This window comes from Podarcis raffonei, chromosome 14 (genome assembly GCF_027172205.1).
Source record: "Podarcis raffonei isolate rPodRaf1 chromosome 14, rPodRaf1.pri, whole genome shotgun sequence".
Lineage (NCBI taxonomy): Eukaryota > Metazoa > Chordata > Lepidosauria > Squamata > Lacertidae > Podarcis > Podarcis raffonei.
Window position 1 is genome coordinate 27,425,786 of NC_070615.1, and position 21,417 is coordinate 27,447,202.

The window sequence follows — 21,417 nt, forward strand, 5'->3', positions numbered from 1 at the left end:
GCGAGAGCCGTCCCTGAGGAGATGAAGCGGCAGAGTGGCCGGGCGCGGATAGATCAGGCCTCGGCTTTGCCGGGTGGGATTCGGCTGCTGGCGGGAGGCCTCTCAGGCAAGGGGCGGCCGAGGAAGGGCGCCCTTCACACGAGACGTGCCGCCGTCGCCTCAATGAGGTGCCTACACGGGTAGGGGAGGCCCCGATGGTTAAGCCCGGTCTGCATTGGTGCTGCCGCCTGTTCGTCCGGCGGCCCAGCGTACCGCCGCGGTGGAGCCCCGAGGCCTGTCTGCAGACGGGTTCCCACAGAGCCGCGAGGTGGGGGACAGGGAACCGCCGGCGGCGGCGGGACTTGGGTTCCCCTCCCTTCGGCAAACCCATTTTGTCCTTCTGAGTTTCTTTGAGTTTCTTAATTGAGCGGGGAAGAGTCAGTTGAGGGTGCGGGGCGGGGGAATGAAGGGCTGTGTGGACGAGCCCTGGGCGGGCTTTGTCCAGCTACAGAGGAGCCTCGCTGCTGATAAAGGGGCAAAGAGAGAGAGGTGGCGGGAGTCGGAGGCACTGCAGTCCCCGGTTCAGAAATGGAGCTGCCGTCCCTATCCAGATGCGCCAGGTGCCTCCCAGCCAGATACAGGGCTACAGGGAGGAGAGATGTCCTAGTTTAAAACTAGGGCATGAAAAGATCAGAAAAATCCTCAGTCGCTTGCCTTTTCTCTTGCATTGTGCACTCATTGCTGGTGCTTTTTTTTAAATAACAAAAAACAATTTTTATTAAAGATTTTCCTCGTTTACAAAAGCACATGCATTGTCTCTTTCTTCAGGTTGTGTTTTCTACAGATCAGTTACATTTGCCCTGAGACATTGGTGTTTGTTATATGCAGCATAGGGTTGGGAAGAAAAGAGGGAAGCAGGAGAGAGGATGGGGCAGTAAACTTTATTTTCTTTTACTTAGTGTATGTATGGGGTTTTTGTGTCAGCTCTCACTTGGGTAGGTTCTCTTTCTATACGTTTCCTTGGTGGTGAGACAGGTTGGGGTGGGCTTGGGTGTGGTTGATTGTCTTTGCTTGGCTGCAGTTCGATTTGTTTGTGCGAATGTGAGGGGGTTGTTGGGTTAAGTTAACCATATTGAAGTGTTCTAGTTACAGGTAGGTAACCGTGTTGGTCTGCCGTAGTCAAAACAAAATTAAAAAATTCCTTCCAGTAGCACCTTATCTGAAGTGTGCATGCACACAAAAGCTCATACCAATAACAAACTTAGTTGGTCTCTAAGGTGCTACTGGAAGGAATTTTCATATTGAATTGTGTGATGTTGGTGGGTTCATGTTGTTGTCTTGTTGGGCTGTGTATGTGATAAAGGGGAGCCATACCAGAGTGAAGACGTCTTCTTCTATTTGTCCCCGTATCAGTTTCAATCTATTGGTTAGCTTTTCTAGTAAGGCTGTTTCCCATACTACATGATACCAGAGTTCCATGTTTATTCCTGACAAGTCCCTCCAGTGTCTGGTTATGATGTTTCTGGCTGCTGAGAGTAGGTGAATTATGAGCTCTTTATAGTGTGTGTTGGCTTTGTTATCTTGGAAGATGTTCAGTAGGGCCAGTTCTGGGTTGACTTCTAATACCTGTTTACTTATTTTGCTTATTTCTTATATGATTGCTGTCCAGAAGAGTTGGGTTTGGGGGCATTCCCACCAGATGTGGAGGTATGTGCCTATGGAGGTGCAGCCTCTCCAGCATTTTGGTGAGGTTCCTGGACATATCAGCACCAGTTTATATGGTGTTAGGTACCAAGTGAGTTCTTTTCTTTTTGCTGATATGGATTTAAAGGGAGGTACTGATGCTTGTTTTTAAAACCTTTTCAGGCTTGCCTGAAAAGATGTATATAAATACCTTACATAAAAATCTAAAACCATTTTTGCCTAGAGGTGTCAGTGTACAGCTGTGCTTTCACAGTCATTTGTGCTGGAGCTGGTGGCACATGAAACATAGGATTTCTTTGGCTGTTGAAACCTGATTAATCATAGGTGGCATTGTGAATACATTTCCTCTTTCCCGGGAATGGCTATAGATCAGCAGTAGAACCTCTACTTTCCATGCAATGCTCCAGATTCAGTCTCTGGGTAGGACTGGAAATGTCTCCTGCCTGAAATCCTGGAGAGTTGCTGCCAGTCAGAGTAGATGAGGTAGATCAGGGGTTGGCAACCTAAGGCCCGGGGGCCGGATGCGATCCAATCGCCTTCTCAATCCGGCCCGTGGACGGTCCGGGAATCGGCGTGATTTTACATGAGTAGAATGTGTGCTTTTATTTAAAATACACCTCTGGGTTATTTGAGGGGCCTGCCTGGTGTTTTTACATACGGTAAATGTGTGCTTTTATTTAGAATGCACCTCTGGGTTATTTGTGGGGCATAGGAATTCGTTCATATATTTTTTTTCAAAATATAGTCCGGCCCACCACATGGTCTGAGGGACGGTGGACTGGTCCATGGCTGAAAAAGGTTGCTGAACCCTGAGGTAGATGGACCACTGGTCTGACTTCGCAAAAGCCAGCTCCCTGGGTCCCTATCTTATTTCCCTATCACATTTTGAAAACACCATTGTTGAAGGCTTGCTCTGTGTTTGTCTGCATGTGGCTTGGGCACCATCTGCTGGGCAAGGAAAGGGAGTGAGGAAGCTGGCCCCATGTGATGCCATCCTTGATGACAGCTTCAACCACTCTGAAGTGAATCTTTATATGGATCTAGGAATAAGGGATTATGGGCAGGGACACTGTTAAACTAATGCCCAAATGACTTCAGTTTCCAGTTGGCAACACTTCCTGGACATGATAAACATAAAGGTCTGTACAGTGCTGTGGCATGTCCTTAACTTTGCCAGACGTTCCTGGCTTTGCTTAAATACCTTCAGCAAAGAAGAGCCCACACTTCCTGAGGCAAACAGCTTGTATCATTAGGGACTGTCTCCCCATGTTTTCCCAAAATCAGCTTCCCCACAATTTCCACCTTTTAGTCCTGCCTTCTGGACAAAAGAAAAAAAGTATGTATGACCGAGTCTCCACCCCAGTGTTGTTTAAAGCAATTAAAATGTTTGTCCTAAAGTCTGCTTAGTCATTTCCATTTGACTTTTGTCAAAAATTGTGGCAATGTGTGCTAAATTATGTAGAAGATGTTTGTGTGTAGCTTTGCTTGGATGCCTTCTAATTTTGACAAGTACTAAACCAATGTACCCCATTTTCTTCTCCAAGCTATTCAGCCTTCTTGATTTTGTGCCTCCCCCTCTTCTATGAGCAGTCTATTACTATTAATTTATTTATATCCCACCTTTTCCCCAGATCAGGACTCAAGAAGACTTACACAAATTAAAACAACATAGATAAAATATTGAAGGCTAAAACCGTATAAAAGATAATAATTAAAAAGTAATTAAACTGTTATAGAATTAAACAATATACAAACAGATCTATTAAAACACAGGTAGTAAAAACAGCACAGTGCTATTTAAATGCCCACTTCTTAAAAAAACATTCAGGCTGCAAAAGCCTATTACAATAAAAGAGTCTTCAGTAGCTGGCGGAAGGGTCTATTCTACCACAAGTTCTCACCAGCTAATCTCTTATTTGTGGTTGCCACAAATTCCCTTTCCCCTATATCTTCTGGCAAGTACAGAGGGCTTTGGAGGAAGAGGGTCTGTTCTCCCTGTCCCCCTCCCCCCATGGCCTGTACTAGGACTGGGCGATATCTGGTTTTCAACACCACAATAGATCACCAGCTAAATATAATATATCTCTGCTGGTGGAGGGTCTTGCTGGGCCTGCGGGGGGGGGAACATACCTCCCTGCAGCGGCGGAGAGCGGGTGCTAGCAGAGGGTCTTAACGAGGCTCCCTGCAGCGGTGGAGGGCCTAAAATGTAAGGAAGTGGTAGATTTAATTAAAATATTAAATAAACTTCCATATATTATATTTAATATATTTTCAACTAATTTATGAGTAGTTTAAGTGATTTACTAGTCAAGTTGCATCTGCTTCCCCAATCAGAGGTCTAAGTGGAATCTGTGCATGCATAAGCCCCACTGAGTTCAACTAAACTTCTACTTTCCTGGGAGTAAACCCCAATGAATTCAGTAGGGTTTGCTTGTGAGTAGACATGCATTTGCTTTCACCGCTTACTGAAAAACACCCTCCCCATCATTCTTGCACAGTACCTAACCTCCCTTTTCAGCATAAGGCAGCCAGCTAAATCGTCTCCCGTCCATTCACCCCCACCCCCACAGAAGGGCCCCCCAAAAGCCCTCATCCCACCAGTATCTCCATTTTTATCAAAAGGAGGGAGGGCAAGCAAGCAAGCAAAAAAGGTAGTCTCTTTTAAATTAAAAAAACACCATTTATAATATGGAGGAAAGCTGTTTAGGGGAAACCAACAACATAAACACCACCAGAAAATAAAAATGAAAAATGCTTCCCCCCTCTTTTTTCCACTGGTGAGGGAAGAAAGAAGTGCTTTCTAGTTCTTTGTTTTCTTTGCCTCTTTGATTGTCTAGCATGGGGGGGGGTATCTTCTGTATTGTTAACAGGCTCTGCATAAATACTCTGCTTCAGAGTATCTGACGAAGTGTGTATTACATACGAAAGCTCATACCTTGAAAGGTTATATTTAGTTGATTTTTAAGGGGCCCCTGGAATTATTTAAAAAGATTTTTTCATCTTTCATCTTGTTATTGATTAAGGCTCTGCATAATTACAGTAGCTGAGCTCTTAAGTCAGTGTTGGCCGACACTGTGGAAAGATATGGTGAGTTTGCTGGTTTGTGTGAGGGGTACAGTGGTACCTCGGGTTAAGTACTTAATTCGTTCCGGAGGTCTGTTCTTAACCTGAAACTGTTCTTAACCTGAAGCACCACTTTAGCTAATGGGGCCGCCTCCTGCTGCTGCTGTGCCGCCAGAGCACGATTTCTGTTCTCATCCTGAAGCAAAGTTCTTAACCCGAGGTACTATTTCTGGGTTAATGGAGTCTGTAACCTGAAGCGTATGTAACCTGAAGCGTCTGTAACCCGAGGTACCGCTGTACTCTCTTCATTTCTTATCAGTTAGGAGGGAGGAGGGAAGGAGCAAACAAAGCTAGAGACACCCTGCCTGCATATTATCTGTAAAGTATCTGTTCAGCTTCCACCTTTTGTTCACCGGTATATCGCCTTGTTGAAACACTTATCACAATGTTATTTCACTTCAACGATATGGTGATTTATTCCACAGCCCTAGCATGTACAAGGCATCTTTTGTTGCTTCACCCCACTGCCCCAGTTTCATTACTGCATTTTTATTTTGCTATCTACTACTCCTTGCAGCAGTCACCTTCAACATGGCTGGCATGTTATTGTCACGGTTCAGCCCTGCACAGGCATCAAACCTGGAGTCTCAGAGGAGCAAAGAGAAGTACCCCTCTTCCAGCTGTAATAAAAAAATTAAGGTCTTATATATATATAATAAATGTTCATAAATGTACCAACCAAGCACGTACATAGATATGTGGACCACATGTCTGGAGCAGCACAGGAAGACAGTCCTGAAATCGTTTTGACTCCCAAACTGACCAAATGTTTTCTCTGCAAGGAGGGAGGGGGTGAGGGAACCTTCCCGTTGTCTCAGGAATTGGGTAATCACTATCTCAAAGGAATGGCCAGACTGCCAGGAAAGGCAATCAGATAACCTGGCAGACAGGAAAAACAACAACATTCACATACCTCCACATGTGGTGGGAGTGTCCCAAAATTCAACTATTCTGGACAACAGCCATACAAGAAATATGTAAAATAACTAAGCAAGTAATAGACATCACCCCAGAATTGGCCCTACTAAACATCTTCCAAGACAACAATGCCCATTTACACCACAAAGAACTCATAACCCACCTGCTCTCAGCAGCCAGAAACACCATAACCAGACACTGGAGAGACCTGTCAGGAGTAAGCATGGACCAATGGTACCAAATAGTATGGGAAACAGCCCTACTAGAAAAATTAACTAATAAATTGAAACTGACACGGGGACAAACAGAAGAAGACGCCTTCACCCCGGTATGGCTCCCCTTTATCACATACACAGCCCAACAGGACAATGACAATAATCCACCAACAGCATACAAATCAATATGGCTAACCTGATCCAAAACACACACACACCTCACTCACACACGAAAACAAAGATCACCACAGCCAATCACAAGCAAACAATCACACCCTAGGCCAACCCCAACCTCTCTCACCACCAAAGGAACACAAGTGAACAACACAAGAAACGCTGACACCAAACTCTACATACATTAAACATAATAGAAACACCGCCACCCAACCCCAACCCCATCCATCTTCCCTCTCTCCACCCCCCCTTTCTTTTTTCTTTCTTTTTTCTTCTCCCCCTAATGCCTCAACAAATGAAACGGGATTTGTAAAAATGTTACATGGAAGAAGAAGAAAAAATACGAGGCACTACACTTCTGTAAAACAAGAAAATCCTCAATAAAAAATATTTTAAAAAAACATTCAAATTCCTGTTGTAGACCGCCTTTTCTGTGATGTAGGTATGATGTTTGTGGGTGGTGGTCTTGGGTTACACCCCTTCTGTGATGTATGTGTGATGTATGGAGGGGAGGTCTTGAGCTCCAGGGAAGGCAATTTAAAATGTCTATATAAGGGCAGGCACACCTTTGTTCTGAGTCCTCCTTTCTCCTGCATGTGAGGGGAGCACCCTGTTGCAACAGTTCAATAAAGATCTGCCTTACTAGCTGCTTTGCTTCTCAATATTCTCTGGTTGGCCTCTGTTATTTTCTCCTACCGATGGAGAACCTACAAAGGGCTCTATAATGGCTCTTGTGTCCCCCATAAGGGAATAAGGGCAGATTTTGTTTACAACACAGCAGATCACTGGATCCAGATACCCCTGCCCCACACCAGCTACCTGGGTTCCCACCAACCTCTCAGGATCCACCCCCCCTTCCACAAACATCTTTTTCTTTCTTTTTTATTGAATTTGTATCCCACCAGAGGTCATCACCTTAATCCCTTATTAGTTTCAGTTTGTGGTTCAGTCTACATGCCCAATAAGAAAAAAATTCCAAACTGAGACATACTGTAGATGATGTTTATGATGATTATTATTTGGTGTGGCTATTCTAATAACTTAATCTTTTATTTGATTTGTATAGACACTGAAGTATATCCTTGCTCTGGGATTGCATTTGCTTCCCTGGCTGCCTGGTTAACCTGGTCTAACTGTCCCAAGCCATGACCATATTAGCTGAGGCAGTTTGACATCTGAGAACAATGCAGATTCAGGTCTGTTTGAAAGGTTTATTCTTATACTGCCAGTCAGCAAGATTCAGCAGTCCACTCCTGTCCTTTCATTTCTGTCTGAATCTTGCCTGACACTCGGGGCATTTACATTGCTCTTCTCCTCTTATGCAGTGGCTCACTCATGTTGTTTATAGTTCAAGACAGTGAAAATAAACAAGTTTCAGGTCACTTCCTGAGTTTTGCTTTTGTAAGACATCATCTTTAATAATAGTGTGTGTGTGTATTTCTTTTTGGCTGCTGTATATTAGCCATGATTCTAAATCTACTGAGTTAATGCCCCTGTCATTAGGTAAAATTTACAAAGCAAAAGAAAAGGCACTTATATTCTTTTAAATCCCAGTAGCTCAAAATATAACCTTATTATTAGACAAGAGATCAGTAGCTGTTTATTTTTCAGATTTGAAGAAAGAGGAAATAAATGCTTGTAACTAGTAGATCATGAGGACAGTATGAAAAACTGTGCATCCAATGGTATAATTGGTCCTCATGAGTCTATGGAGCAGCATATAATACTTGGAAGATGGAAAGAACAGAATGAGAGTCTGTCAGACTTCAGGAGGCTTCCTGACTCAAAAGGAGGAGAACCCCACAACAGACTCGAGTGAAACCGAAAATGACAGAGCCAGGCTGTTCTGCTGCAGGTAAGTGGAAATGAGTGAACAATCTGCACTTTCCTTGCTAAATGCAATATACAAAGAACAGTAGCCCATTTTCAGTGAGACATGTAGAGCCCTGCACACTGCACATTTTTTTTACACACTGCCAGTAACTGGCAGAAGCAGAAAGAAACTCAAACTTATCAAAAACTGCAGGTGTTCTTAAGAACGCTTATGCTACTGTCTTACCTAAGCTGGCCAGTTTTTATTAAAGCAGATGCAGGTGGTTGGGAGACGCATAAGGGTCTGTGTGCCTTGGGGTATGGAGTAAACTACTGAACAGCAAGCCAATCAAACAGTTGAAAATTTGGCCAGAATTGCCAGTCATTTTATGAAGGTTTTATCATTTGAAACCTCAAACAGATGGCACATGAAAAGCCATGGTGGTGGTGCCCTGATAATCCAATCATCATATGGCATGCAGAGGACAGTTCCAAAGGGCTGTGTGAAAAGATGCAAAAAATTGAAGGGTGGGAATAATTATAAGCAAATGTGGGATTGCACTTCTCCAATATAGTTTTATGGATTTCCCCCCCAAATTAGCTTTTAATTAAATAGTGCCATTGTTTCATGTATTGACTTCCCACCCTCACCGCCACTGTGTTTTTATTCAAACTCTTCCAATGCATTATATATCAAATTCTTTTCTATTACCAACTTCCTTCTAATACTTTATCATTTTTCTTCCACTGTTCCTAAGGGATTGCATTTCTCTTAATGAAAACAAAGAAGGAAGCTCATGATTACTGATAACACCAAGGTTGCAGGTTCGATCCCTGTATGGGACAGCTGCATATTCCTGCAGTGCAGCTGGTTGGACTAGATTATCCTCAGGGTCCTTTCCAACACTACAGTTCTATGATTGGTGGAAACATTAATGCCAAGTTGAAACATCTGGTTCAGGCTTGCATGAAATGCCAACAAATGGCACCTTTTGTTCAGACAGAAGGTTGTGCTTGCAACAAAATAGGACCACTGGATATAGTAGGCACTGTTTGAAGCAGCTGCATCATCAGGTCCTCCCCAAAATGACTTGGCTGTATCCTATAGAACGGCCATCTTAAATCTTAGTGTTTTCATGTTTGCGCTTTGGTCCTCCAGGCTCCAAATGCACATATCCAGGAATGCAGATAATGAAGAAAATGAGGATGGGCTTGCTCGCTTACTTGTTTCACCTTGGGAGTACAGAAAGCCCGAGTTCCTTTGCAGTGAGTGATGGATGCTGTCTTAGAAAAAAGGCACTTCTTCCTTGACCATATCAAGTTCTGGTAATACTTCAGCCCCCTCAAACGGTCTGCATCAAGTTATTTATAACCATGTTTTTATTGGAAAATTGCCATATACTGAGTAAAAACACTCAAGGCATCAAGGTATTGATTTTTTAGATGACATCAATATAAACAGCACTGAATCTTCCTAGATTGTGTGTGAGGAAGTGTGAAAGGTTTTATGTGTAGCAGCAAATACACCGTTCCACTGAGTGTTTTGCTTACCAAGAAAGTAGGAATGAGAGTGAGGAATACCAAAAGGAAGACTGCAGCATTTATTTACTTGGTTACCCCAAAGAATCAACCATACTCTTTTCAAGTCACACTCAAAACATGCCATCTTATTCTGAGATTCATGAGTGTCTTTCTTGTTGCTAATTGGTTGCTGGGTGGGTGGGGAGACAACAAAGTGCTGCTAACAGAACTGACATGTTGTCTTTTTACTGTAAGGTGTCAGTGTGGTGTAATGGTTAGAGTGTCAGATGAGCACCTGGGAGAGCAGAGTTCAAATCCCTCAGAGTGACCCTGGGCCAGTCACTCTCTCAGCCTAACCCACCACATCGGGTTGTTGTGAAGTTAAGATGTAGAGAACTATGTCTGCCACTTTGAGCTCCTTGAAGGAAAGGTTGTATATAAATGTAATAACTGTGGCATTATTTAAAAGCCAGATTGGTAAACGGCAGCTTTTTCTTCACAAAATTTGAATAGTAAAGGAAATTTGAGACAGCATCTTGGAGCCTTTCCCCAGCTCTTTCGGACAGGTTTCAAGTTTGGGGACAAAATTCAGTTGCTTAGTGTTCTGATAAGGATGCAACCTAGGCACCAATGAAATCCGCTTAGCTAATTGATATTTTGCCTTTTAAACCTATCAGTTGATCCAAAGTAAATCACTATATCATGAGAAGTCATGGTAGGCCACTGCCGTGCCCCCCCCCCCGTCAAATTGCCTGCTTTGTTGATCTGATAAAGCAATGCAACAGGTAAAAGCATGAATGTGCATTCAGTGTGCATGGAGCCATGCTGTGCGTGAGCTGCTGGGAAGGCATCCATTCCAACTGGGTCTTTGAAATCAGACACTGGAAGATTTGAGCAGAGTTCAAAGCAAGGAATGCCAGGAGTAGTTTAGCTGAAATGCAAATTAAATCCAGTGCTTGTCAAATGCTGTGATGTTGCCACACAGTGGATGGAGGAGAAGGCCAGCCTTGGTGCTGTGACTAGCCTCAAGCTATGACTGAATTTGCTTACTCGACCACTGAGGGACTCTCTTGCCTCATACAGAACAAAAATGTTTAGCAGGGCTTCTAGATCCAACTCTATGAACACACACCACTATAGAAAACACAGTATACTTGACACAAATAAAAGATGAATGCTCTTGCGTAATAAAGCATCGGTTTCCATTCTGTCCCATGTCTTTCGCATGAAGTGCTGTTTCCATTCCACTGCAGTTTAGCTTCCAATGAAAACTACGTCATCTGTCTTGCTGCCGGCTGTGGCAAAATTCTGTGTAATTAATTACAATAATGTCATTCCACATCATTTAAATGCAAATGGAATGCAGTGCAAATGGGTGTAGTCGGTACTATTTGTGAACTGAAAACAACAGTGAATACTGATTGTATTGACTGGATTGATTTCTATTCCAGACATGGAACGAAAAAACAGACAGTTTATTTCTGTTCTTTTCTGCTGAAATTCTCCAACAATCCCACTCTTCAGATGTTTGTGCTTGTGCTTGTCCCAGGAACAAAACTGATGTTCCTGTGTGTGCATGTACATGGCTAGCCAATGATCAGGATGGCTGCTTCAGAGCACTAGAATCAAGACACAAGCCCTTTTGGCAGGAAATCTTGAATCTTATCAGTGATATAATTAGATCTAATATAGCTTTAGACCCAAAGTAAATGTTCCTTGGTAGCCTAAAAGGTATCATTTGGAAGACAGATTTAAGAACTCACTTTCACATTAATTCCAGCAAAGTTGGTGATAGCAATTAATCAGATACAATGTAACAGTACATGAAAATCTGAAATATAGTTTTTTACAAACTTAAAAGTACACTGCTGTCAGAGGAGGATGAGCTGATGATAGATGTATCAAAAGATGAAGTTCATTTATAAACTACAGTATTGAAATTTGAAATTTCTAGATAATATCCAGCTGTACACTTTAACTCAATGTGACCTGAAGTGATAACTGGATGATTGTTTCTGTATTATTTAAAGTGTGATATTATCATTATAGGCAGAACTTTCTGATTATATGTGTGTAAGCCAATGGGTCCCAAAACTGTGTTTGACAAACTTTATTTGGGTGAACTATAGCATGTCTGCATTAAATATTCATATTGATTTTAATTGCATTTTAATTGCTGCTTTTATTTCATATATTGTACTTTATTGTATTACAATCAGATTTGTGTGAAGTACCCTTAAACCAACAATATATTATGAACTCATGAAGCTGTAACCACTAAAAACACACCTGTATCAATATTTCTCAAGAGGACTCCATGCCCTTTCACAAGCAAGCTGCCAAACATTTGGGCATCCGTTATAATTGGGGATCCCCTTTCAACATTAAAATTCAGGGCCTGATGCCATGTTCTAGCACGACTCAATTATATATATGAGAGATCACTTTGAGCACTTAAGAGCTGAAACTCTAGGTGAAGAGGAAGATTAGGCTGACAGCTCCAAATTCTTCTATTCGATGTATAAGTGATCCCACAGGTCCAAAACGAATTTACAAAACAACAGATCAGATACTCAGGAATGAATTTAAATTGGGAGAGTGCACCAGCCGGAAGATAATTCAGCCCCCAATTGGATGGTTTAGGAAACAGTCTGACTAGGCTTGGAACAACTTGGAGGCTTTCCAGTTCAGCTCTGATGTACCAGTTCGGGAAAACCAAAGATCTGTTCCTCTCTGTTCACTCTTATGGGAATTTAAGCAAAAAACAACGGCTATTACTCCCACCCACTCCCCTTTTGACGGGATTGGATGAAATTTACAGACAGGCGTTTGGGGCTCGGGTTCGAGCCGCCGCTTCTCCCAATCACAGCAGGCCTGTCTGGTTAATTTCACTCACCCGCTTTTGAAGGTTTGTGGCCTTATGGCTAAAACGCAGAGAGGCTTTGCTATCGCTGGCCAGAAGCATGTCCCATCTTTAACTGGCCCTGAATCCTCGAGATGCCCGTCTTTCCCCGAAGCCTTCCTGCAGAGGAGGAAGTCTTCCGCCCCCCCACCCCTTGGGTTGTTCTCCCTTGGAGGTTGCCTCCCCCGCCCCCGTTCCTCGGAGCACATGCCTGCCTTTTCTACCCCGCCCCCTCCTTTGTACCGGGACCCGTGGAGGGTCGAGGCCAAAGGCAGCAAGAGGCGAGCTCTCGGCAGTGCTCTGGAGAAGCGCTCTGCCTCTCAGGCAAGCTACCGGCCGGGCCCCCCAGCAGTAAAAACCCGGGACTCTCCCGGCCTGCAGTCTTCTCGGGGGGGGGCGGGGGTCCTGCTGCTGCACCGGAGCGCTTGTAGACACCGCCGTTGTCGCTGCTGCTGCTGCTGCAATAACTGCGGGTGCTGCGCGCCCTGGTCACCCGCAGCAGCAGCAGCAGCAACTGCAAACGCAGCGCCGGCGGTGGGCGCGAGGAGGAGTCGTCCAAGAGCGACCCTCCCAGGCGGCGCCCTATTGGTCGGCGCCGAAGCCCGTCAGACGCGTTGCGGCGCTGGGATTGGCCTTTGCCGCGGTCGACGGCCGCCCTGGCGCAACCTTCCCGCCTCTCCCTCGCTGCGCCCGACGCCGCTGCACCGCTCCAGCCTCGCGCCCGCCTCCTCCCGGCCGGGCTTTGTGCGGACGGAACGCGAGGAGGAGGAGGAGGCGGCGGCGAGGAGGAGGAGGCGGCGGCAGAAGCAGCGGCGGCGGCGGCCAAAGGCAGGCGCCCACCATGTGAGAGGCCCGCTCGCCGGCCCGCCGGAGCCGCGCCGCCTCCCCGCAGCAGCTCCTCCTCCTCCTGGTGGCCGGGCTGCCGGCAGGCAAAGATGCTCAGCCGGCTAATGAGCGGCAGCAGCAGGAGCCTGGAGCGCGACTACAGCTGCACCGTCCGCCTCCTGGACGACAGCGAGTACTCCTGCACCATCCAGGTGCGTCCCAGCGCCGGGAGACCGACTGACCGACCGAGTGGGGGGTGGGCGGAGGATAGGATCGCCGCCGCCGCCGCCTTTCGAGGCACCCGCGCCCCGACGAGCCCGCTCGCCTCCTGCCCCAGCCGTCGGGGAGGCAGCGGGGATCCCCGTCCGTTCTTCCGCCCGCCTTGCCTAGCTCGCCGGAGGGCAGAGCGGCGCAACTTCCCCGCTGGCAGCGCTAACTTTGCAGCCGGCGGCGGTGGCGGCGCAGAACAAAGCGGAGGCGAGACCTGTAGCTCTCCTGCCGCCGCCGCCGCCATCCAGGCGAAGGAGCCGCGCGCTCCCTTCCTCGCTTTATCTCTCTCTCTCGGGGCGCCCTCCGGGCTGGCGTTGCACCAAAAGGGGGGGGGGCGGGGAGAGAATTCCGCCTCGGCTGCAAAGCTCCGTGCCTTTTTGGCTAAAAGGGGGTGGGGTTGGGGGGAGGGGTGTCTCCCCCACCCGTCGGTGTTCCGTCCCCAAGGATGAGAAAGGGAGACCTAGCAGACCCGGGGTGGTGGAGGAAGGGCAGAGCGCCCGTGAGAAGAGGGGCGCCCATAGGTGCCTGGAGAGCACAGACCTCTTGGGGACTTTTGCTTGGCCTGGGACTGGCGAAAATCTGGGCAAGAGGGGGGCGACCTCTTTTGTCTCCAGAGAGCGGGGCATGGAGCACCCTCTCTCCCTTTCGGGGCCCCTCCTGGCTTCCAGCAGGGCGGGCTCCGTAATTGGGTGCAGCAAAGAGCCTGAAAACACCCCAGGCTGGCTAGCTCCCGAGAGTGGCAGATCTTCTTAGGAGAGATAACGACGTGTCCACAATTCTTTCGCCTTTAATCGGGTTGGATGCATCTTATTTTTCTTTAATGGGGATGCTCGCTGAACTCTTTCTGTTTGCATTGCCATCATCTTGGGCAGAGGGGAGGAGGGCCAGATCATTAAGACTTAAGGGCAGCGGCCGAGAGGCTGAGGAGCCCCCTTCGCCCAGGGTGGGCTCAGTAGTTCCTCTCCATTACATGGAGGCATTAAATCTCATGGGTGCCCTTTTTCAGACTCCTCTGGACCCACTGTTTAGTCTAGAATCCAGGGGTTAGGCTATAATTCCCACTGACACCTACTTTACTTTGTAGGCTTTTGTTGATCTAGCCAGAGCTTTCCCCATGACCCCCCCCCCCAATCACTTGAAGCAAATGGTCCAGTTCTCATGGTGTGCTTGATCAGTAATGGAATAACATTGTCCTAGGTAGGAGATCTGGAGAGAGGGGGAGATATTGAAGCACCTGCTCAGGTGATCTGTAAAGGTAATCGGGCACATTCTCTTCAAGGTCACTGGAGGAACGACACCCATGCTGGAGAAAGTCTCTCTTTACACACTCTGCTCTGTTCTTTCCTCTCCCGCTTTTTTTTGACATGTTGCATCGTCAGCGCGTGTCTGTTTTACCCCTAAGGATGTGCATTAATTTTTCTTAGGTGGCATTTCTCTTTCCACATTGTCTGTTGTGAGCACAAAGGCCTGGATGTGGCTTAATCACAGCACCCTCAGTGATCCACACATTGCTCAGCAGAAGGGGGGTGCGTCCCTTGTGTGTTTCCAAAAGCTGATGTACCATTTCAAGTGAGAGCCCAGGTGGACTGAAGGCAGCTTCATCCTTGGACTCTTCTGAACGAATGTGGGTCTTGCCAAGCTCGTAGTAGTAGCAGCAGCTGCTGCTACTGCTGCAATGTGTGAGCAGGAGCGAAGGCTGGCAAGGTTTGGGGCTGAATGTGTAATTCATGCATCACTCCAGCTGCCTCTAATAATGCAATCCACGTTGCCTTGGAAGTAAGACCTGCTATGTTCACAGGGGCTAATTCGTAGGTAGGAGTGCACTGCAGCCTAATTTTCCTCTGGCTTTCTCTGTACATTGGTAATGCCAAGTATTGCAAAGCCCCCTAGGATGTGTATCTGTGTCTGGATATTGCATGTAGACATCTACGATACATTGTTGGCTTATTTGCTACAAGGAAGAGTTTTGGGACACAATATTCTTGCTTGTAACCAAAGGGGGGTGGGTATTAACAGATACTGGTTTCGGTCATTTGCCGAGGGAATATTCTTTGTTCTGTGGATCTCTTTTCTGCCACACTCTTCAGATGACAAACTGACTCCTTCTGTTTAACCCCAATTGACTTTTGTGTATGCTTAATCTGGGATAGAATGTCTATCAGGTAAATGAAGTCGATGAACAAGGTTGCAAGGTGGGGGCCACACGGCATATAATGTTTTGGTTTTGGCTTCTGGTGGGGAAAGAAAATTGAAGCCACCTTTTGCAGTGGATGGAGATTTCTGCCTCTTGTGCTGCTGCATCCAGTGTGTGATCCATTTGCTTGGTTCTGGTGGTTCCGCTGCACTGAGGATAGAAATGATTAGCTGGTGTTCCTTTGGCCACCTGGGTGGCTGCAGTCACACCTGCGCCTGTCTGTTTGCATGGATCAGGGGGAGAGAGTGAAAGATTGTGAACCCTGTTTTTCGCATGCTCGGTCTGAGCAAAAGCATTTGCAGGCTGTGAGGAATGGACATCTGTATGCACAATGGTGATGGGTAATGTTTCACAATCGAGAGGAATTGCTGCCTGCTCGGTGTGCAGTCTTGCAAACCGAGAGTGAGTTCTGAAGGTCATTCCTTTGGAAAATGCCGAATCCACTTACTTGGGTTCAGGGATTTGGTTTCAAGAGCATTTTTTTAAAAAACCCCTATATGCACCATTTTGACTTTTTAAAAATATGAATGCAGGTATATGCACTTTCTTGTCCCTCATACTGTTTTAATTAAGTCAGGCGAAGAATAATAGTTTTCCAAGACAGAAGATATATTTGAACACTCACTGTTGGAGATTTAGTTGAAATGATTTGTATAAATGATCTGTCCATACTCATGGCTGTGCTGTGTTTGGATTGGGTGGTGGATTCAAAAGACGGCAGAGCCCATCTGAAGTGCCTGTCCCTTTTTGTGCTGGGGAGCATTTGCCTTTGAGGAAGGGGTCCCGTCCCGCTTGTCAGAAAGACCCAGTAGCCTTCCAGATAAGGGTGGATATGAATCCATCAGCACTTCTGGGGGGCTCCTGAAAAACTGGCAGTGGGACAGTTCTGGTTTGTGCCTGACCTGTGATGGAGAATAAATCCAGGTACCACATTGGATTATTTTTAGAGGGGTGGCTGTGCTGGTCTGTGTTGTAGCAAAGCCAATGAAGAGTCTTGTTGCATCGTAAGGAACCTTTTGGGTGGGATGATTTCAGGCATAAATCTGTGCCGATGGCTGGTGATTCTTCAAAGGTGGGGGGCTCCAAGCCTCACCGCTTCTAAGTACCACTCTCACCATACCTCACTTCAACTCTACCCAAAGTTGAGGGGAGAAAGATAAGAATTTGCAGCAGATGAATGGGTAAAATAATTCTATTGCTCCTGAGATTCCTTCCCTGTTTACTGTGGCTGTGTTCACACCCTCATGGACTGGGCAATCACTGCGTTTCTGGGGCTGGGCTTTTAACCCGTGTTCACATGACGTTATCCAAAACGCAGTTTTGGCTTGCACTCTGTTGTGGAAAATGGACATTTGACGTGTTCTTTCTGAAATCAGTGTCAAACTGATGGAACTGTCCCTTGCCTTATATGCTGGAGAGCTGCTGCCGGTCAGTGTAGCCAACACTGAGTTGGATGGACCAATGGGTCTGGCTTGGTATAAGGCAGCTTCCTGTGTGCTGCCCAAACCCTGAACCATGCTGCTACTGCTGCTCTGCCTTCATTTAAGAATATGCTTATTTAAGAAAATATTCCTGTATTGCAGGGGGTTGGACTGGATGACCCTTGGGGTTGTTTCAAACTGCATAATTCTGTCTCCTCTCTTTTCAGATTAATTTCCCTTCTCAGTTGGATTTAATTTTAGATTGGATTTAATCCTAAGGAGTTAATTTTCGTCCTGGACCTTCCCAAAATAACCCCATTAATGAATTATCCCTGATTCATTTTTTCCCTTTCCAAAAGTGAATTTCTCTCATGTTCCCTACATTAATGACCTGCTCTTCTAATGCAAGAAAAATGAAAAATCCTCTTCACTCATCCTGGCTGCCCTTGAATGCAGCCTGAACCACAGACACCTCTTTTCTTCCACCTTCCAGAGGCAGGACCCCTAGACCCCCAAGAAAGAGCTGTGGCATTGGAAGTGGATGGGCAGCAGCTGTCTCTCCATCGGCCTCCCATCAACCTGCCTCACTGTGATGCTGACACTCTTGCACGGCAAATAACCACAGGTGTCCTGGGGCTCCCTCTGGAGGGGCTACTGCCTGGGAGCAGACCTCGCAGGCCCCACTCTGCCACCACCAGTGCCCAATTGACTGTCGATCTCGTACAAGCACTGTAACAAAAAAATCACAAATTAAGTCCCAAGCATTTTCACCGATAACATTTGGAGGGGTTGCTTTTAAAAGACGACAGCAAAGGGGACAGCGCACTAGGTCGCCCTGCGCATAGGGCTGCAGGTGCTGTGCACACCATGCAGCTGTCAGCACGGTTCGGTAGGGTGTGGGTAGGACCCGAACCAATGGATTGCAAGAAAAGAGAAATGTTAAGACAGGCATAGGCAAACTCTGGCCCTCCAGATGTTTGGGACTACAATTCCCATCATCCCTAGCTAACAGGACCAGTGGTCAGGGATGGTGGGAATTGTAGTCCCAAACATCTGGAGGGCCGGAGTTTGCCTATGCCTGCAAAGCAGAGGCTGGGTGGCCATCTATCAGAGATTCTTTTGCTCTGGTTCCTGAATTGCAAGGGGTTGGAATAGGTGACCCTACAAGTCTGCAATTCTATGATAAGCCCTCTTCAGGTGTTATAATGACGGTGGGTTAAGTAAAAGCACATGAGTGGGGGTCTGCGGGGGCAAGCATGCTCATCTGACCCTCTCATGCCGTTCTTATCACCCTCTAGCCAGCAGTCGAGCGAGTTGCCTTCTGAGCCCTGTCCATGTTTTAGACTTAGGAGGGCCTGTGGCTCCATGGCAGAACATCCACTTTGTATGCTAAAGGTTCCAGTTTCATTCTGCGGTAGCATCTTCTGGTAAGACTGGAAGGGTTCCCCAGTATGAAACCCTGGAGAACTGCTGCCAGAGCTAGATGGACCCAAGGGTCTTACTCAGTGTAAGGCAGCCTTCTGTGTCGTTTTCCTTGGTTTTCTGTAGTTCTAAAATGAGCAGGGGAATCCATGAGTTTGCATAACACACCATCGTATCGCCCGGAGGAGGCTGTTCACTCTGAAGTGCTCAGTTTATAGGAGAATTCAGTGGGGGATTACGGTCAACATTAGCAGGTTCTGGGCCCCTTTTCTATTACGCTTCTTGCTGGAGCTGCTGATGACAGCCACTTCTATACTCCAAAGACTCTCTTTTGATGGGAGGGGAGACTTATGCCCCCGCCCCCGGTCTTCTTTGTCTTAAAAGAAAAGCTTTCTCTGTTCTGCAACTCCCTCACCCTTGAGTCGAGTTGGTGATACGATAAGGTTTCTCTCTGAGGAAGCCTCACCCCCCACCTTCCTCCTTCACCTAGAGCAGCTGTTCTCAACCTGTGGGTCCCCAGATGTTGCTGGACTACAACTCCCATCATCCCTGAGCTCTGGCCTTGCTAGCTAGAGGTGATGGGAGTTGTAGTTCAACAACATCTGGGGACCCACAGGTTGAGAAAGGCTGACCTAGAGCATCTCTTGAGTAACAAGCCCCAGGAAACACATTTTTTCAGGATGCCAGAGAGAGATTGTTGAGGTGGAGGGGGTCTAGGCTTCACAGAGGTATAAGTCCAGATTGTGGGAATAGCTGAGCTTTCCGCTTTCCAACAGGATCATCTGCTCTGGGGTGGGGCGTGTCATCTGGGCCCCTCCTGAGTGTTTCCTGGCATGAGGGGGAATGGCGAGGCACCAGCAGATTCCAGTGAGGCCCCTGAAGGTGAAGACCCCACCCAATTGGGTCAGTAACTCCCACTTGCATTGCAACTTTGGAACTCCCTGCCTGTTGATCTCAGTCAAATGTCTTTACTAAACTCTTTTTCGGTGCCTATCCAGCGTCTTTTTTGATGGCTCAGTAAGGCCTGTCTTGAACTGTGAGTATCCAGCAGCAGCTCCATCTGCTCTGTGGGGTGTGTGTGTGTATGTGTCCGTCATTTAGACCACCTTGAGCCTTACAGTTCAGGGAAGTACTGACAAGTTGCAAGCAGATTTCTGCTAGGCCCAGGAAGTCTGAGGTCCCACCCTGAAAATTCAGCATCGCAGCCACTCCTGAGAAAGTGTTTTGGTTATTGAAAGCAAACCAAATATGTAACTGAGAACCAGTGCCTGAGTTAGTTTCTTTTTCCTCTTCCCTCCCAACTCCCTTTCCTTTTGTGCCTTTTCTAAATTGTTAAGTCTGGAAGCAATGGTTGTGTTACCATTTAGCGTTGCAGGCTGTTCTGAGAGTCTTTTTCAACAGAGGAGTGGGGGGGATGCATTAAATAAATCAATCATTAGGAGAATAACGGATTCCCAGATTTGGAACCGGACTCAGAAAAAGAGCCTAGGTCATTCCTTTTCCCAATTTGGAGGGGAAATGTGTCCAAATGCAGTATTTAATCAGAAATGACAGGATTAATGTGGATTGTGGCTGACACCATGGGTACACCTCTTCCCAAACCAGCAACGGGAATGCACTGGATGCAGAGTAAACAGGAGCATGTGCACGGCCGTGTTTAGACAGTAACGTAGCTTTCTGAGCTCCGTTCTGAATTCAGTCAGGGTAAATTCACCTATGGCTAATTCTTTCTTTGCCTTGAGAATTAATACCTCTGAAGGTACACCTCTATCCTGTTTGCTAACCCCAGGAACACGGACAAGCTCCTCACTTAGTTCATTGGCCTATTTGTTACCTGCTGCTTATGCACATACATTGAACATGATCTTTCACGTACCAGAAATTCGGCCTTCCGGTGCTATTGACTCTGGTGCTTAGAGTGGATGCTTTGAACACAGGCGATGTTCTCGATGAGTTGGGAATGTGTGTTCCATCACAGGGCATTTTGAGATGCCATCTGCTGTTTCGTTCCCGATGCCAGACTCCCTGTGATTTTGGAACTGGCCTTCTGCTTACTGAAGGCAGCAGTGAGCTTGCTTGGGGTCTTTCATAAGGGATGAGAAGAATGGGCCAATTTCAGGCTATGCGAATGTAACTCTTTCCTGTGAAAGGCCGCCTTGGTGGTGGTAATGATGATGGGGTGTTTTGTTGATGAGTTTGATCCAGATCTCAGATCCCTCAGTACCAGAGTCTGGTTTTCTGGTAGCTGCCTTTTGCCAAGTCCATCTAAGCCTTGTGTTGTCTGCACAGACTGGCTGCAGCTCTACAGGGTTTTAGATGGGGGGTTGCATTTCCCAGCCTTAAGAGGAGCAGAGTTAGAAACTCAGATATATAAGCTAGGCTCCAAATAGTATTAATTATGGACCAAGGCAGAGGTTTTTAAACAGTTGTTTTTTGGTTCCATTTGGGTGGGCTATGGAAAGGCTGCAGCACTGACAAATATATCTGTGCTCAGCCCTACACTTACTTTCTTTGATGTGATGATGGAGGACTAAGATGCCCAGCAAAGGGGTCATGATTCGTGCTGCAGCACAGAAGCACAAGACGCTTGTCTTTTGCTGTTCACGAGTCAGCTGCCTCGATGAAAATATCAGTCACCAACCCGGTGCTCAGAAATATCTACGTACAGTGGTACCTCGGGTTACATACGCTTCAGGTTACAGACTCCGCTAACCCAGAAATAGTGCTTCAGGTTAAGAACTTTGCTTCAGGATGAGAACAGAAATCGTGCTCCGGCGGCGCAACAGCAGCAGGAGGCCCCATTAGCTAAAGTGGTGCTTCAGGTTAAGAACAGTTTCAGGTTAAGTACGGACCTCCGGAACGAATTAAGTACTTAACCTGAGGTACCATTGTAGTCACAACTGGACCCATGCTAGTAGCAAAATGCACCTGGGGAAT

At 46.6% G+C, this 21,417-nt stretch overlaps 1 protein-coding gene and 2 long non-coding RNA genes across 7 annotated transcripts in view; 2 read left to right on the forward strand and 1 right to left on the reverse strand.

The window, feature by feature from the left end:
* The first annotated feature begins 7,915 nt into the window (after window positions 1-7,915).
* On the forward strand, window positions 7,916-11,608 carry LOC128402005 (uncharacterized). The gene is made up of 2 exons (XR_008327581.1): window positions 7,916-7,968; window positions 8,684-11,608. It is a non-coding gene; the product is annotated as an uncharacterized LOC128402005 (long non-coding RNA).
* LOC128402006 (uncharacterized) lies at window positions 11,543-12,517 on the reverse strand. Its single transcript, XR_008327582.1, has 2 exons — window positions 12,343-12,517; window positions 11,543-12,188 (listed from the first exon to the last, which is right to left on the reverse strand). It is a non-coding gene; the product is annotated as an uncharacterized LOC128402006 (long non-coding RNA).
* A 614-nt stretch (window positions 12,518-13,131) lies between these two features.
* FRMD5 (FERM domain containing 5) overlaps window positions 13,132-21,417 on the forward strand; it is a 140,490-nt gene continuing 132,204 nt past the window's right edge. For all 5 annotated transcript variants that reach the window (XM_053365717.1, XM_053365721.1, XM_053365720.1 and 2 more), the window contains exon 1: window positions 13,132-13,385. In XM_053365717.1, coding sequence (XP_053221692.1) covers window positions 13,284-13,385 — 102 coding nt within the window. In that variant the 5' untranslated portion in view covers window positions 13,132-13,283. The remainder of the gene's footprint in view (window positions 13,386-21,417) is intronic.